This window comes from Cupressus sempervirens, chromosome 3 (genome assembly GCF_028749045.1).
Source record: "Cupressus sempervirens isolate cs-2001-9-10 chromosome 3, ASM2874904v1, whole genome shotgun sequence".
Lineage (NCBI taxonomy): Eukaryota > Viridiplantae > Streptophyta > Pinopsida > Cupressales > Cupressaceae > Cupressus > Cupressus sempervirens.
The window spans coordinates 716,732,697-716,750,828 of record NC_143120.1 but is presented as its reverse complement, the minus strand read 5'-3'; the positions used below and the strand labels follow the sequence as shown (position 1 = coordinate 716,750,828).

At 35.8% G+C, this 18,132-nt stretch overlaps 1 protein-coding gene across 1 annotated transcript in view; it reads left to right on the top strand.

Moving 5' to 3' along the window:
- The window catches only part of EBS1 (EMS-MUTAGENIZED BRI1 SUPPRESSOR 1), a 189,500-nt gene that overhangs the window by 137,798 nt on the left and 33,570 nt on the right, over window positions 1–18,132 (top strand). The window contains exons 21-29 of the mRNA XM_089821668.1: window positions 8,581–8,649; window positions 8,996–9,138; window positions 9,378–9,479; window positions 11,399–11,546; window positions 12,247–12,303; window positions 12,425–12,555; window positions 12,692–12,780; window positions 12,912–13,273; window positions 13,468–13,560. Of these exons, the coding sequence (XP_089677794.1) occupies window positions 8,581–8,649; window positions 8,996–9,138; window positions 9,378–9,479; window positions 11,399–11,546; window positions 12,247–12,303; window positions 12,425–12,555; window positions 12,692–12,780; window positions 12,912–13,273; window positions 13,468–13,560 (1,194 nt within the window). The remainder of the gene's footprint in view (window positions 1–8,580; window positions 8,650–8,995; window positions 9,139–9,377; window positions 9,480–11,398; window positions 11,547–12,246; window positions 12,304–12,424; window positions 12,556–12,691; window positions 12,781–12,911; window positions 13,274–13,467; window positions 13,561–18,132) is intronic.

Here is an 18,132-nt window from a genome sequence, read left to right as displayed (position 1 = left end):
TATACCAAGCATTGTGATTATACAAAGAGCACAATTCAAATCTTGGAAGCTTGCCAATCGGGCCACCCAAATTTTGAATTGCAATAATCAGGTTATGTAAATACTTCTATTCTTGTCATTTAGATACCAGAACCACGATGCAAGGATTGGTTTCCTAAAATATGCCATTGCTTTTCCTCAAGCATATTTGTGATGCAAACTGATTTATAATGTCAGAGTATGTCTGCCGAGTTTCTTTATTTTCTGTAACAAATGTCTATGGCGAACTGATATAAATTGATCAAGAGAAGTATGTCTCATATTTTGAACAATAATTCTTTCCTTTAATCTAATGATACAAATGTCTATCCTGAGTCTCAAGACGGCTAAATGCCAGTAATTAATTTTCATCTCTGTATTGGTTGAGTGACAACCATGAACTGCAAATGGAAGATTTCCATAATGATCAAATGCCTTGGACTCACTTGGGCTTGATGGCCATGAAAGGGGTGAATAGGTGAAGAAGGTTCCTACAAGGGAAAGAAATAGAAAATCAGAACGTCAATACTTGATATTAAGATACGTTATATAACACATCCAAGTAAGCTCTTGTTTGTCCAATATGTACCTTGTTGTCAAGTTGAGTGGTGGAATGAAGTACCAAGATGCTCATTGGCTAGACAATGTGTTCCGTGTTTAGTCTAGGTAGGGAGGGCCTTTCTTGAATGCGATTATGTGGGGATATTATAAGGGTCCGCGGTTGGGAGGTTAAGCCCTTGACAATGTTTCCCCTCTCCACAAGATGTCAAGACATGCACTAGACAAAGATAAGCTATGCATTTGAACATTTGTTGGTAACAGGTAATTTACTTTTATGATGTTTATGCAAGTAGAGGATATGATGGATTGATTTATATCATCAATTCAGTTATTTCCTTTAATGAAAGCAACTTTTCTCATCAATGTAATTGGTAACTAGTTAGATCGGTTGATCTTCCCATTGAACATGGAATATATCTATATGCAAGAGATGGGGTTATCTGATGGATTGTTATTTTAGTCTTTTCTTTTATGTGAATAATGAATACAAGCATATCTTCTAATTGTATGTTATTGCCATAGTTAGCAATGGAAAGAGAAGGGATGATACAGTGGTATTTGATGCCCTAAATGATATAGTGGCATTTGATGGCCTAAATGATACAGTGGTATTTGATGCCCTGATTGATACAGTGGAATTTGATGCCCTAAATGATATAGTGGTATTTGATGGTATTTGTCATTTCGATAAAGTGGTATAGCTATTTGTTCCTAAGCAGTATATATGGACTAACCTAGGTTTAGTAGAAGTGTCCCTAGACAGATTTCGGTTTTGAATTCTATGGTATGTAGATTTCAAATTCCTTGTTAAATTCATTGATGTTGTCTTCAATTGTTGTTATGAAATTTCTGTTTAACTGATTGTAACCATTAATCTCATTCACATGAACATAATTGTTTTAATTACTTTCTCATGAAAATGAATTAGTAACTGTATTTCTATGACATGCTAGTTGTTAGTTAATACTTGAGAAAAATGGATGTTACAGTTATATGCATAATTTGCTTAATATTTCATGTGGTGAATATTGAAGTTAGTTGTTTACTCTTGTGTGATTTTGGTTTATGGTGATGCACCACCCCCTTGCAGCATCCAAAGTGTGTTCAACACGTATTTCTCATTATCTTAAATATTGTTTATTGCTCATATATATGCCTAACAAAAGACATATTTTTTTGGGTGAAATAAGACTATTAGATATCGAGAAATGGTGTGAATTGTTCAAATCACATGAGTTCTATTTCTAACTTGTTGATAGCTTTTGGAAGGCAAACTTGTTGAGTACTTGACTAGAGTTACTCTTGGTTTGGGGTACTAGGCACATTGAGTTGACATGGCTAGCTGTTTAAGTGAGACCTCTCTAAGAAAAAGAAGGGGAAAGGATTCCAGGATCTAGTGATATAAACCCATTCATGCATTCTATGAGGGTTCATGTACTCCATATTATGAGGCTTCCACCTCTGTCAATTAGAACCTACACAAGTGAAAATTTTGAAACATAAGAGTTACCAAATTCTCATGTTGTTTTAAATATTTTATGTAATTACAGAAGCTTAAGGAAGAATTCAATTCAATGCCTAATACAAATTATCTGGTAGCTTTCTATACTTCCTAAAATATTGGGTAAAAACCTTTATAACCTCTAGTTTCTAAGACAAGGGCGATAAGGTACATGAGGATTAGTTTTGGAAATGATAATATTTTGGGTCATTTGGAGAACGAGGGATGTTTTTAGAAAAAGGGGGAAATCTGAAATATGCAAGGAAGTTTTGAATATGCATATGATAACATTGATTACCATTCATCATAGGCATTATAGATCCTTAATACATAACAGTTGTTTTTAATTGAGAATTCACATGAGAGTCAAACAAACTAGCAAATGTCAATTTAATCACTTTCACAAGTCATTTGAAGACTCAAAGTTCCACCTTTGTGGACAATATGGAAATATGAAAAAAAAGTAAATTATTGCCCCTAATATTTATCTCCCTACCTTGCTTAATTTGAAACCAAAGTCCTTTGATTTGTTGCCACTGTGAGGATTTGCTTTATCAATTTGTTGCCTTAACCTAGGTGGTGTCTTTGAGATCAACATCCCATGAAAAGCTAGTTTGTCATCAATTTTGAGTTTGATGGTGCTAAATTGGAGAGCATTATGAGAGGTAAGCCAATTCCTCTTGATGGAGTGGATAAATTCATATGTGGACCAATACCTCTTTATAACATATGAACTAGCAACCTAGGAAATGTGGTGAAGGGTAAGGATCCGCAACTGTGATGTATTTTTTTTGTGCTGATTCTGCCATCTAGTAGGCTAGCTTGAGTTAGCCATTTAGACTGATTTATTCTCTTTTTCATATGCAACTTTAATATATGTGGTCCTTCATGTTGATAATTAAGTGGTCACTTTTTATAATTGGCCCTCTTAGAATTCCTAGTGAGATTCAATATTCTAACGTTAGTTTTCTGCTTTTTTTTCTCTGAATCTAATTTATTTATTTATTTTCTTTTTCTTAATCTGTAATTTTTTTGCGAAATTGATTTGACTCCACCAACATTTGTGTGGGCTAGATTAAATGTTTTATTCTTTATACTCTCAAATGCACTGGTTTCAATGGTTACTCTTCTTTGAGAGTTATAGCTTAGAATAAATTAGAAGTTGATTGAAAATTTCATAATCCTTCATTGCCAATGAAGTAGGCTGCAAAAAGAATTAGTTTCATCCTCTGAACTTGACTGTAACTCCTTAATTCGTTGGTTGTTTTGTCTCATTGGACCCTTATTCTCCATCCATTCTCCACTATAATGCAAACATTATGGATCTAGGGAAGCTACTTTCTCATTAACTATTTGATTTTTCAAATCAATTATATATTTCCAACCCTTATTCTTGATGAATAACTTATTTAGTTTTCTCTTGTGATTGACTTTGGTTGCTTCTAGGCAATCCTTCCCAATGATGCACTTTCTTCCTTGATGAAATAACCATAAAGTTGAAAAAAAATGATTGGTGTCCTTTTCCATTCTCAAGGATTTCCATAGTTATCCTTAAGAAAATTACCGGATAGATACTCCTACCTGGCATATTGTTCTTCTATTGCTATTGCAAGTTTTCATACTAGTTCTCGAGCTCGTTGCTGGTATGCATAGGCATCTTCTTTGCTAAGCTCGATTGGGATGATATCGACTGTCTCCCTCCTTATTAGTTCTCACTGAATGCCCCTGCTCATTTCATACCCTCATGACAGGAGTTAAATGAGCACGTAAGATTGAATATTTACAGATAGTAATTATCCCTACCTGGACTGACCCTCCTGATGGCTTACGTCCAAGGATGGCCTTCTATGCAGAGCACTTTCTGGAGATCAGTGATGTGATTATTGTTCGTCCTAGTTACCTATGTTGATGGTGGTGTCATGCCTTGTGTATCTCCCTGGGGTCTTTCGGAGTTGGTTCTCATCATCTTCGGGCTCAGACCGACCATCATATTGATAGTGGAGAATGGATCTGTAAATTGTGTATTTAGTAGAGGTCGAGATGGAGACTCACTTTATTTTCTGTTGCCCTATCTTTTATGATATCTGAGGGAGATTTTATTGTCTGTGTCTTGCGCTCTATCTTCAGGAGGCTACCCTACTCTGTGATAGTACTTTATAGTTACTACTTCCTCACCAACAGACTTCTGATCAGCTCATTACTGCCTTTTTTGCACCCTTATCTCCTTTGCAGGGTGTGAAAAGGCCGACTAGTTCTACTAGTTATACTAGCCACTCTAGTTCTGTCAAACACCGCAGAGGCGGTCTCTTACGTCAACAACACTCCTCCATGAGCCCTCAGAGACAATTTAGGGTTCCTGTTCGTTTGCAGTCTTATCCTTCGGTGGCTGATTTCTTTTTGCCAGGAAAAGACTCCTAGTCTTCGTCTTGGCCTCTCTCTTCGCCTCTGTCTTCTTCTTGTTTATTGTTGTTCGCTTTTTCTCGGACATCGTTTGGTGCTCTTGCTGTTGTCAGCTATCTTGTTGTAAACTCTTAGTCCCACAGACCTTTTGTGGTCTTTTGTTGGACATTAATATTTTTATCTTATCTTATCTTATCTCTTCGTCATTTTAACATTGCATGGATCAGTTTGCTACTCGAATAAGGATTCCTTACAGCATTTGCACATCAACCTTTTCCCGAGGGGAAATCTTGTGGTTTTGGGGAAAAATGGTAGTTGGTGGGAATCCTAAGCATGAAGGATTTCCACCAAACATTCGAATTTTCTCACAATTCTTTTCCCATCTCCCAAGCATGTAAACTTTTATCATTTGGACTTAAATTTTCCCTCCCAACTGGACTTAGGTTAAGAAAATACTTAGAAAGGACACCGAAATTCTCAGACAAACCTTGAGCAATCGTTACTTCCCAACGAGCCAGAAATTGCCCAAACTCACCCCTGGAACAAGAGAATTGAAAATGTTGCCAACTCAAGCCGCTTAAGATAACAACCACTACTTGCTAAAGCCTAAAAAGGCCCCCCCCCCCCCATTCGCAATGGGGTGATGGTGTGAAAACCTCACAGCACTACTCTCCTTGAATAAAGAGTGCTTATGTACAACTATTCAAATTTTATGACCAATAACTTGGCAAGTCTTACAAAACTTCTTTCTAGTATAGCTACCTTTTATGTTGCTCCTCAATTTTGTGCTATTACATTATAGTTCATTAGTTCAATTGTTGGTTTCTTTCTCCATCTTTGATTCTTTCATCATTCGAAACATGTCCCTAAAGAGTGCTTGTATTGTTTCCGACTCGTTGTCGGTGTTGTCATTCGAGCATTAATCTTCCTCTATTTTTCTCTTATTGCACGAAGACATGTTATCTTCAGTTTAGATGTCCATTTGCTCAAGTGTAGGCTTCCAAATAAGAGACGTGTGGTACTACCTTCATCTTGTTTTCCGTTCGATAGAAGCAAACCTTCATTAGACCACCACTTTTTTAAATAGTCAGTTCTTTGGCATTATCAAGCTTCCACAATCCATTTGTATATGTAATTTTGCTTCTGGATTTGATTGTGTGAGTGTTTTTTAGCATCAGTGTTTCGGATCACACTCTGTGATCCATCATCAGGATGAGAGAATGTAAGAATGTAATGGTGGAATGTGCAAACTAAGCCTTAAGAAGGAACAGTGGATGGGGGATGAGGCACAAACATCAAGGTGGGTAGGGGGGAAAAAAAAACCAACAATAAAAATAAGGCTAATTGAGACCATAGGAGGAAAAGTCCACAAAATCAAAAAAACTTGAAAAAGGGGGAAGAGAATCAAAGGTAGACTAAAAACCAACCAAAAGAAGCGCATAGGTAAATATAGTGTATAAGATTAATAAAATAGATGTAACACACACACATATAAATTATAAAACCTCCACTTATGCATAATGACTAATATCTAAATGAGTAATAATAATCCATAATGAAAGATATGACAAAATGAAAACAAAAGCCATGAGAAGGAGAAGCCAGAGGGGGGGTAGGGGGAAGACAATGAGGTGGGGAAGGGAAAGGAGCAAGCCGGACAAAAACCAAAAATGCCAACGCACCACCTAGGGGGGGGAAGGGGGAGGCACCAAGGGGGAGTCACGGATGGTGGTTGTTGAAAGAACTTAGAAGAGGTTGCCACGACATGCTTATAGACTACCCATCATCTCGGTTTATTTTGATGGGATGGTAGCTGATTTCAATAGCCTCCTTAGCTTCCTCTTGAAAAAGTTATCCTCCTTGGCAATAATATGGGCACTCTCCAAACATATGTGATGTTTGGTAGAAGAGGAGTGCTTCGCTAAAGCAGATTTTTGGACTCTATCATGCTTGATGTCCACACAATGCTCATGAATTCTAGTGCGGAATGAATGACCAGTTCGCCAATATAGGGGGCACCACAAAAGCACACAATTTTATAGACTCCTGATTCTACAAAAGAATCTTTGGGGTCTTTGAGAGGGGGGACACAGTTTCTTAACCTAGAAAGGGGTTTAAAAACAGTGCGAAGGCCCTTTCAAGCAAGGATTTTGGCAATCTTTTGGGAGATGCCATCAACAAAAGGGATAGAGACAACCGAGGGAGGGGGATTGGTGGTGGGTATGGGGCTGGAAGATGAAAGATGGAGGAACAAAGTTGCTTGAAAAGTTTTTGTATTTTTGGCGTTTCGAGCAAGAAGTAATTATGAACACCCAAAACCAGTCGTAGAAGCATATTTAAGGCTCCTAGATTGACTGTAAGGAGATTGCAAGGCGTTTTAACATTCTGGCAATGCAAATGCAGTGACAGTTTTGTGACAAAAGTTGTCCAGTCCCTCTGCAACATGAGCAACTCGTGGATTTTGGATTGAAGTTGGATTTTTCCTGTTGTAGATAGATAGAGTAGAACATACCTTCCTTTGTGTTTTGATGTTAGCATTTGTATAGTTTTACCTTGCCAAATAAAATCCAAACCATAGACTGCTGTTCTTTGGCAGTGCTAGGGTTTTAATTGAAATAATGCCTCAATCCTGAAATTCCACAGTGGGATTTTCACAGCCAGTGGAGATCTTTAAGTAGGGGCTATGTACATTCTTTTTCAGTTGGGCACAAGTCAGAAAACTTAAACAGTGAATTTAAATGCCATGCCCTAGGCAAGCAGCATGCTAGCCCGACCAGGTTTTTTTGCGTAACAAGCATCAAAACTTACAGGGGTGGATTGAATTAAGTTCTTCTATAACCAAGGAAGGTGGACAGAGACCAGAGGAGTCCAAGGGTAAGAAATCAAGTGTAAATGAATCCTTTTCAATAACTATTGGCAAGCATTACCAATCCTAACCTAAATAAGCTTTTTTGGCCTCAGTTAGGGTGTCAGACCTGTACGGCAGAAGGGAACCTAAGAGCCATAAAATATTTTAGCCCATCCAAATGGGCATTTGAAATGATCAATAGTTTGGGGGGTTATTTGAGGGAATTTAGAAAGAAGTCTCAAAAACCAAGAATGGAGGTCTAATTGGTGCTCTAGCCTAGTAGCCCTGTTTTGTAAATCTTGCAAGAAATGACTGTAGGATCAAGAACCTGATTAGTTGGACTGGGTACAATGTGCAAAGCCATAAAAGAGTTCATTCCACTCCTAGTTGAAGTTTGGGTTACAAAGAGGCATGTTTTGGAGGATGAGGGCTTTTAGGCCTATTGACCAAGGAGAGAGAACAAATTGGTATGGATCTTCTAGGATAGAATCACAGAAGCATGTTTTCATTCCAAATCTCATCTGTCCAAGAGACAAATTGCATGAAGAAGAAGACAGAGAGTGAGTAGGTAAGGTTCCATAAGAATCCTAGAAGCTCCCTATCAATCGACCATGCCAAACTTAGGTTACTTGTAGATCCTTTTCAAAAATTAAGCTTCAAGAAACTGTATGATTGCTTCCAATTATTTTTTTACTTTGTATAACTGATATACTGATATTCTATTTTTACATATAGGTATTCTTTATTTAAATATTATATTTTAATATTAGTTAATAATAATAATATCAACGTTATTGCACTTGTTTTATTATAATAATTAATGACTAATTTTTAATTATATTATATTGCTCTCTATTAAGATAGATGTATGTAAGATATCTGTGCTAGTTATTTGGAGCGTTTCATCTTTAAGTATTAATTATTTTACTATTTTTACACTACCCTTCCTCCTGCTACATTTTTTCAAATTTTTTTTTTTTTGGTTCTTAACCCTTTTATTTATTTTCAGTTTTAAACCCAGGTGTTATTTGTAAAGATTATTCATCTGGTACATTCACCACTTTTGATTTGTAATCGACTAGTATTAAGTACTAAAGTTCCTGTAATTCTGAATGGTTTTAATAGGATTCATATGTTATCATTTGAATGGCATATCTATGCAATAAACAATCTGTTGTGGATTATAAATTATAAGACATATTGTACTAAACCTTCTCACTATACTAAATATGCATCTTTTGATGGCATACAGGTGTCAAGATTTCTATCACTAGAGTTTGGACTGAAGCCAGGAGATATTGCCATTATTACCAATGGAAGGGTAAGCTTTCATATATAGTTAGAGACATTTTTTTAATGTTTTTCATGAATTGTCTGATCAAACTCATTATCACAAGTCATTAGCAATAAATGGAGTAGTTTGCAGTCAAACCTGATTCATTAAAGAATCTAATCTTGTCTTAGTGTTGATATCTAAATTAATTAGTATATAAAGAAAAATACAAATTTAATCTTATTGAAAGTTTTCGGTCTTTATTGTCTATTTTTTATTTGTTCTATATTAGTTATATTCATTAGACTGTCTGATTAAATTACTTGTATATGCTTTTGGGAAAAGCACGTCTGCTGTCTTTTGTCTTTTGAGAGTAACAAGTCCATTGGGGCAGGTGGTTTTTCATGGTGAACAAAGTTTCTTCAGCGATGATTTGAAACTGCTGGAAGCTGTGGAATATGATAGAAGAATCAAACATATTGCAACTGTCTTTGAGAAAGTTGAATGGGTTGGAGTAGAACCTGATGAAATAACAAGGTATAATTTATCTTCACTGTGTATAACTGTGTGAGTGAGAATTGCATGTTGGCGTTCTTTATTAATGGTTGTAGGAATGCGGGCAATTTTGGTATTTAGTCTGGAATACTTTATTGTTTTCAGTTTCCATTGCATTGATACAATGCTTTTGTTGAGTGAAATTGTTTTTCTTTCTTGTTAGAACAAATATTTTCAAGTATATATGTGTGATTTATTTTGTTCTCTCTTTTGTCTAGCAGTGATTTTATTAGTGACAGAATAATGGCAATTTCATCTGCAATGGCTGCTCGATCGCGAAGCTCTGATGTGGCTCGTTTTGAAATTCTGAATGCTGAGCACAGGTAATTTTCTTCTATTTACAAGAGCTGTGTCTTTGGCATAAGACTCTAGCATTCCTGTTGAATGCATGTGTATATATTCTAGGGAAACCCAGCTATTTGCATTGTCAATTCTCCTATTGGAATGCTTGCTTATTTATGAAATATTAAAATTATTAAGAAACACTCTATTTTCTGTGATGAAGATTTGCAGCAGGTGATAGAGAGCATCAGTGTTCTTTGAAAGGAATCATTGATTTGATTCTAATCTTCTAGATTCTCAAAATACGTCATTTATCTGTCTATATGGGATTATTTTGTGTATGCCTTGAGCTAAACTTGAACTACTGTAATGCGTTTTATATTCTTTAAAATGAAGGAGCTGTAACATTATATGTTCATTTCCTTCAGAATTACATGGACATGGATATAAATGTTTTTCGAGGTTCTGTGTATGGATATGCCTAGATATTGAAATCATAAAATACAAAGACAGATCTTAGACAGACAAAAAAAATCTGTAAGAATCTCACTTGAATTATAGTATAATAGACTCTGTTGGTTGTCCAATCCACCTTCAGCAGTTCCTAAAGGCTTTTTAGATCTTATGCACATTGCAGTTGAGAAATTGGCCAACAAATAAGAGAGATCCCTTGGACCCTTTAAGGCACATTGGTGGGTTATTGGCAGTAATTACACACAATGCACTACAGATGCATACTTTTGTACATTATGACAAGGATTAATAAAAATGCAAATATATATGCTATCTTCCTTGTAACTTTTACATTAGATAATTTATAGTTCTTTTAGATTTGTCATTTTAGAAATGTTTTTGGACTGAAAAGAATACTAAGAGACGGATTGGTGTGACTTTAGGGAACACAGAGTCATAACACAATACATCTATTTATTTTAACAACAAAAAATTCAGTCATTATTGATAATTCACTTTTAATGTAAACATTCAAACTATTTACCATGATATAATATCATAATTATATTAAGAAAAAACTAACATAGTACTCCAACAGAACAAATGTGCACAAAGAATTTGTAATCTTTACTTATTCATTTCAGAGAAATATTATATTATAAAACTGGGGATAACGATGACTATATGCCATGCATTCAAACAATTTCATCCATAAATGAGTAAATAACATAGTACAATATAAACTACTATAGAAACTGCAGCAATATATTTCCTATTACAAACTTGACCCAACTTTCATATCCCTCTTTTTACCATGTTACTATAGAGATAAATCTTTTTATAGAAGAAATATTTGTGAAAGCTCATGGACAAGCAATAAATGTCACCTAAGAATCAGTGTGGTGAACTCTGATGCAGTTGAATAGATGCACAGAGTCATGAACTGCTTAAGAGCAGTTCATTTGAGCCTATAGGCTGGTTGAAGAATTACATAGAGCTTACTCGTTCTTGATCCATGTTGAAGTGAAACTTGCTGCTTAGAGTCATGTGAGGAGGAACAAATGTGTAGGAGTTTCAGTTCTGGTTGCTCGGACTTTGGTGAAAACTGTTGGGAGTTAGGGATGACATAGGAGTAGATATCTGTGCCATGCTATATAATGAAGCCATAAATTTTCCGTTTATGTTTTACTCTGGCTGAATTTTTCTGTATATTAGTCCTTCCAGACCTTATATAATAGCATATATATATATATATATGCTCAACACATGCAATGGGGTGCTATTGTCATCTATTGAAAACGATTCCATATTTTTTTATAGCATCTCATCTTGTATATTCATATTTGCAGAAAAGTGAAATGTTGGTTTATCTAAGAATCGTTTAGTTTAATTTCTGTTATATTGAAAGCTATTGATAAACTATAATGAATTGAGAAATTCAATAAAATAGTTATTCTTATTGTAATGGCATTGATTTCGATGAATCACTTTTCTTTTGTGTTGGTAGTGCTATCATCCAGGGGAAGGAGAATGCTTACATACATATAGATGCTGTCATTGATCCTTTGAGTTCTTTTGGTCAAAAGATTGCTCCACTCCTTCGACTACTGGAGAAATGGTTCCAACCTAGCATGCGGATCATTATGAATCCCATGGTAAGAACTTTGTGGTCAACTGATCATGTGTTTTTTATGCATGGGGATATGTAATCCGAATGATTTTGTGATTTAGAGAGCGAGGTTTCTGGAAGTGAACAAATCATAGTAAGGCATTGGGCATGAATTCAATATAGAAAGGTGCTATTAGAAAAAGGACATGGGAATGGGATGCTCAGGCAATTAAAAATAAATATAAAATCAAAATTTTATGTTAGACACAGTGCTTTGTTTCATTCACAGACCAATCACACCTTTTCTTATCCATTTATTTTGACTTTATTCACGTTTGAATTTCTTTTGAATGAATAAAATTCTCCCTACGTGTAATGGAAAGATATCTTTGGGTGTAGACATCAATGATCTTAACCAGTAATGAAGGCTAGCAAAATTTGGTTTGATAGGGTATGATGATTCAAGCCATCATATTGATAGTTTTGTTTTGAGTTAGTTGTTAATACATTACCAGTGAGAAGTGGTCAGAAAGACTTGTATAGGTTGCCTGGAATCGAATTTTCCTATATTTTCCTTTATTGTTCTGCTGCATTGAATATTTAATTTTATAATTGGTTACTTGAATGCATAGGATAAATGTAGATGATAGTGTGGGTACCTGAGGAACTATGCATGGTATGAAAAAGTTTCATTTGTTTCAGCTAGTACCTCATTCTTAATGCTTGATTTGCATTTTTCTTTCCAGAGCTCTCTAGCTGATCTCCCACTAAAGAACTTTTACAGATATGTCACTCCAACAAAGGTGATCTATTTTGCAATTGCAACATATTAAAGCCATGAAGAGCCAGATGGTCTATTATAAGAATTCCCTTTTATCTGAAGTTCAAACTGACTATTGTTACCTATTCTCAATTTTTATGCAGAATGATTTCAGTGCTGAAAGTTCATTGATAAATGGTCCGACCGCATGGTTTTCAAACATGCCCTTGTCTAAAACACTAACCATGAATTTGGATGTTCCAGAGCCATGGCTTGTTGAGCCTGTGATTGCTATGTATGTACAAAATTTGATCATTTGTAGCTTATGTCCTTGTCTATAACTGGGAATTCGGAAAATGGTTATTCCTGTAAAATTTGGTTACAGTTTTGAGCATTATTCATTCCTAATTTAATATGTTCTATTTGTACAGTCATGATTTGGATAATATTGTTCTTGAGAATCTTGGAGAGGCAAGGACATTACAGGCTGTATTTGAGCTGGAGGCCATTGTTTTAACTGGTGAGTTTTAATGTCATAAAAGTATGACTGGACTAAAATGCTTGGGAAGTCTTTTGTGAGGGTTATTTCTGTTTGATTGCTAATTGACATTATATTAGTAGCATCTCAACAAGCTTGCTCTATCCAAGCAGGTCATTGCTCAGAAAAAGACCATGACCCTCCTCGAGGTCTTCAATTACTTCTTGGAACAAAGCAGAAACAACATATGGTTGACACTATTGTAATGGCTAATTTGGGCTATTGGCAACTAAAAGCTGCTCCAGGTGTGTGGAGCCTTAGTCTTGCACCTGGAAGGTCTGCTGACCTCTACACTTTAGAAGGACCACATGAAGGCACTGAGGAAGGTCCTATGAAAAAGCTTATAGTAATTGATGACTTAGGTGCACAGTTAGTACACCTTGTAGTGGTAAGAAAGAAAGGGAAAGAGAAGGAAAATTTACTTAGTGCTGTTGATGATATTGATGATAATGGTCACTCTGATGAAGGAGAGCAGGTGCCGTATTTTCTTTATCTATGAAAAACTTAATCCAAACTTGTGATTTTTTTTGAAGTTTGGATCTTTAGAATATAATGTCGTGTTTTGGGGGCATATCCATTTAAGTCTAGCAGAAAATGTTGCTATTTATAAAACCAAAGTCAAATAGAGTAACAAATTGTTTATTTTTTTGACTGAATACTTTGATTCAGATGAAGCAGAAGGGATGGAAGAAAGGACTACTGAAATGGGCATCTGGTTTAATCAGTGGGGAAGGAAATGATAAGAGAGATAAGGACTCAGATGTAAGTTTTTTGCATCCATTTAACACATGACATCCAATTAATTGTCACAAAAAATGTTTACTGATTTTTTAATGTGATTGTTAATAAGATGTATTATACTCTATCAATAGAATGACAGAGTATTGTATTACATGAGTTTTGGCCCTAGTACTAATTGAGTACATAACTTTTATAATGTCAATGGTGTTCTAGAATAACTTCCTAGCCACTATAAAGTCATTATTCTTCTAGAATATCTTGTTAAAGCTATGAAATCATCATCATGTAATTTATATGTGATCTAGACTACATATGTTGTTAATGGCCTAAAATTCATAGTAGCATTCAGGTTTACTTTCAATCATTATGGGGCAGAATTACTGAGCTTATGCAGCTTATATAATATAGTAATAGGCAATGGTATGAAAGGGTGGCCAAACTCAGGAGGCATTACATGCAAAACTTATAATGGCCAAAGCATTATTAACTATGTTATTTGCTCTCAAGCCCACACCAAAAGAGTCAAAGAGATGGAAATAAGAGAGTGCTTTTTTGAGCTAAGGTCAGACCCCAATCCAATTTTCTTAAAACTGGCCTTTTTAAAGGAGCAGCAAGGAGAAGAAACACACTTTAAGCAAAAGAAAGGGTCCTCACATGGTAAAATTATAATGAATCAGGAAAATCAGAAAATATTTAATGATTCTTAAGGCATTAGAAAAGTGTAAAAGAACCAAGCCCAAGAAAGAGGCAAAAAATACTTTCCCAACAAATCTGTGGTTTGTCGAAGAATGCAAGTTGGCTAAGAGAAAGTTGAGAATGAGCATGAATAAAGAGAGCAAAAAAGAGTATGAGGAGATTATAAGAGGTAAAAAAGAGGCTTTTGTGAGAATGAGAAGATTGGAGCTGATCACTTTAGGTAAGCAAAACCCCCATAAATTCTGGAAGGAATTGCAGCAAAAGAGAAAAGAGTTAGTTAACAATATCACAAGGACCCAGTGGCTTGAATACACAAGGATGTTATATGAGTGCAAAAGGACAAGCATAAACCTCCGATAGTCAAGGCTACAAATGATCTTTTTACTATGGAAGGCATCTTCCAAGGCATAAAGAAATTGGCAGGGGGAAAGGCCCAAGCCATTGATGGGCTGCACGCTGAACATCTAGAATGGGGCAGTGGTATCTTGGTTCCTTATATTCACCACATCTTTAATGATGTCATTAAGAAGGGGTTTCTTGAAAACTGGACTACTAGCATGGTTATGCTTCTCCATAAAACAAGGTCATCAATAATCCGTCAAACTATCTAACCATTATGATTAACCCCCTCTTGGGCAAGCTCTTTGGTAGCATGGTAGAACGCAAGATCAGCAAGTGGGAAGGTAAAAGAGCTAAGGGGCAGGCAGGTTTTAAACCAAAACACTCCACTGTTGATCATGGAGTATTGCTAAGATTCTTGGTTGAAAAGATTTGGAACACATAGGGCAAAGAGGCCTTTTGTTGCTTTGTCGACTTTAAAAAGACCTTTGACACGGTGCCACGTGACAGGCTCTAGCTTAGAATGGAAGAGCTGAAAATTGCCACTGAACTTAAGGCTGCGACACAGGTAATATGAACAGGTCATTGATAAAATCAGAACTATGGAAGGGATGTCAGATAGCTTTGGCAATGACATAGGGGTCAGATAGGGATGCCCCCTTTCACCTACCTTTTTTGCGTTATATATTCACAAGTTAGAAGAATGTCTAGAGAAGAACAATGGCGAATGGGTCCTGCTGGCTAAGTGAATGTCTAGAGAAGAATAATGGCAAATGGGTCCAGCTGGCTAAGTAAGTGATTAAGTTGCTTCTTTATGTGGATGACCTCATTTTGATTGCTAAAACTATGGATGGTCTGAGGGAACACTTGAAGGTGCTTGCGACCTTCTGTCAGGTGGTCGGGATGCAAGTGAACACTAGCAAAACCAAGGTGATGATCTTTTCTTTGAAAAGAAATAAGAGGCAACAAAACAATTTTCTTGTCAATGGAAGCCCATTAGAGATGGTGGATGAGTACAAGTACCTTGGGGTCGATTTTAACAAGAAGCTTAGTTGGGAAACTTGTAGAGCAAAAAGAATTAAAGGAGGATAGAAAGCGCTATATTCCTCACTAAATAGATGTAGGAATGTCGAACTATGGGATTGGAAAACCAAAAAAGTGCTCTTTGGCTTGTTAGTTACTCCAATGATCCTTTATGGATGTGAGATTTGGGGTGCAACATGTCGGATCAGACATGGAGATAGGTAGAAAGAATCCAAAAGCATTTAATCATCAACAGTCTCAAAATTAAAGCCATGGTTCTCTATGAGATCCTATTGGTAGAAACGAGTATCTTCCCATTAGAGGCATCAACAATGATTCGGTTATTATGCTACTTACAAAAAGCCCAAAGTATGGAAAGCCATTGTTGGCCTAAGGTGATCATGAAAGAGAGGTTGTATGGAAGAAAGAAAACGTGGATGAAACAAAATGTTAAATGGAATATCAGTATACATGAATGCCCGAATAACAATGGTGGCATAAAGAAGTTTGTGAAGGAAAAATTCAAGAGTTGCATATGGTCAAAAGAAAATGGGTGCAAAAAAAGACTATTATAATAAAGAATTTAACCTAAAAAAGGTTAATGAGGAGAAAACATACATAGGACCAAATATCAAATGGAGAGCTAAGATGCTCATTGCACAACATAGGATGGGCTCTCATCATTTGAGATGTGAAATGGGCAGATGGACTATACCCAAGGAAGAATGGGGGGAGAGAATGTGTCTGTTTTGTAACACGGGAGCGGTTAAGACCGAGGGACACTTTCTCATGGAATGCCCTGCATACAATGACATTTGTTCCAACTATTGGGATATTGTAGCAAATTGCAAGTAGATACTCTTTTTGAGGAAGAGCACTTTTATAGGACAGCAAATTTACTGGTCAATATTCACTACCGAAGGGCAGACTTAGAGAAGCAACTTCAAAAGGCCTAATTTTTTTTATCATGTGGGAGTGCTTGTCTTTTGTCTTGTGGGTTCCATAAGCTGTTTTGGCTTTGCGGACGTTATTAAAATTGTAAATTCATTTATTCATTTCATGCTAAATTATCAGTGCTTTTATAGAAAAGTCTTAAAGTTCACATCCCCAGGGAATATTTAAGTATTGAACTTGAAATCAGGTAAAATACTGCTTGTGATATTGCTATCAGGATTTAACTGTGTGATTTTTGAGTCAAACTCATTGACCAATGTTTCATGAGTAGTGATTCAACATGAATCCATCTCTCATGAGAATAAAATACTGCTTCCAACTTGGATGCATTGTATCCAAATTGTTGGCTTGGATGGAAGATGTACCCCTTGGTCACAACATTTTATATGAAACTTTTCTTGAAGAGGGAAACAACCAATAAGAAGATATTGTAGTTATAATCTAATAAAATTTCCATTTAGATGGATGATTGATAGCCATAGTTGATTAATTTCAAATAGTAAATTGTGTAGAGGAACCACTTTATTCATTCTAGCAAGAATGATAGCTATTTCAGTTGTTTCTATATAATTGTGACATAGATAGTTCTATACTCAAAAGACATGTTTGTAGGATCTGAAAGATAAAATAAGAGCTACCTCAATTAAAGGGAAGTTAAACTAATGAGTTCATGTCTACTAATGAATTAACAAGCTAGTAATTTTAGATTAATCTAACTAAAGACAAGAGCTGTATAAATGTAAAAAGGAAATAAATTAAGCTAGCAATTATGCTTATGAAGAGAGAGGTGCTAAAAATACTAATAGGATTATGAGGTGCAACCTTGATAAGACAATTGATGATGCCAAGTTGGAAATTGGCTACAAGAAAGGGGACCGGAGGTTTTTGTGCAGTGACTCAGCTAGGGGTGTGTTTGTTAGCATGAATGCTGCTGGTATTCCTTTGGGGGAGTATCCTAAGCATTGGAGAGCATATGACAGTATTGACATGTTGCATTCATGGCTATGTTTGTCATTGATGTCAACATAGCAGTAATTCTATGAAGACTGGCAGTGTAACAAATAGAGATCATGATTGTACGGACAAAGTTTTGATTTTCAGGTGATGCTAGGTTAAGGACATGTTCTAGACTGTGTCCTAATGATGGGGTTAAGCGCACGTAAATAAGTCGAAGACATGCGGAAGTTGTAAGTGATTTACTGAGAGTAGTATGGAAACATAGTACTTGAGAAGCAGTTTCTGATGATCATATTATATCTTCTAACATAGATATAATCTGGAGATGCAAAGTTAGATGGTGATAGAAGATAGTCTGATGATGACTTCAGCGAGTGCGCAAGCCCTGAGGTCGCACATGGGAGAAGTTGTATAGACTGTGAGCCGACAATGCTATGTAATTGTGAAATAATTAATTATCTTATTGAGCTCCTATTATAATTAAGTGGGAAAGCCTCAAGGTCGGCCCAAGGAATTGTTTTGAAGACTTGGTATAAAGGAAAGTATTTTCCTTGTTTGTAAGTATGCATTGAGATGTGAAATATTCAAGAAAGTGTGAATAAGAGCAGAGTATTTGGTAAATGT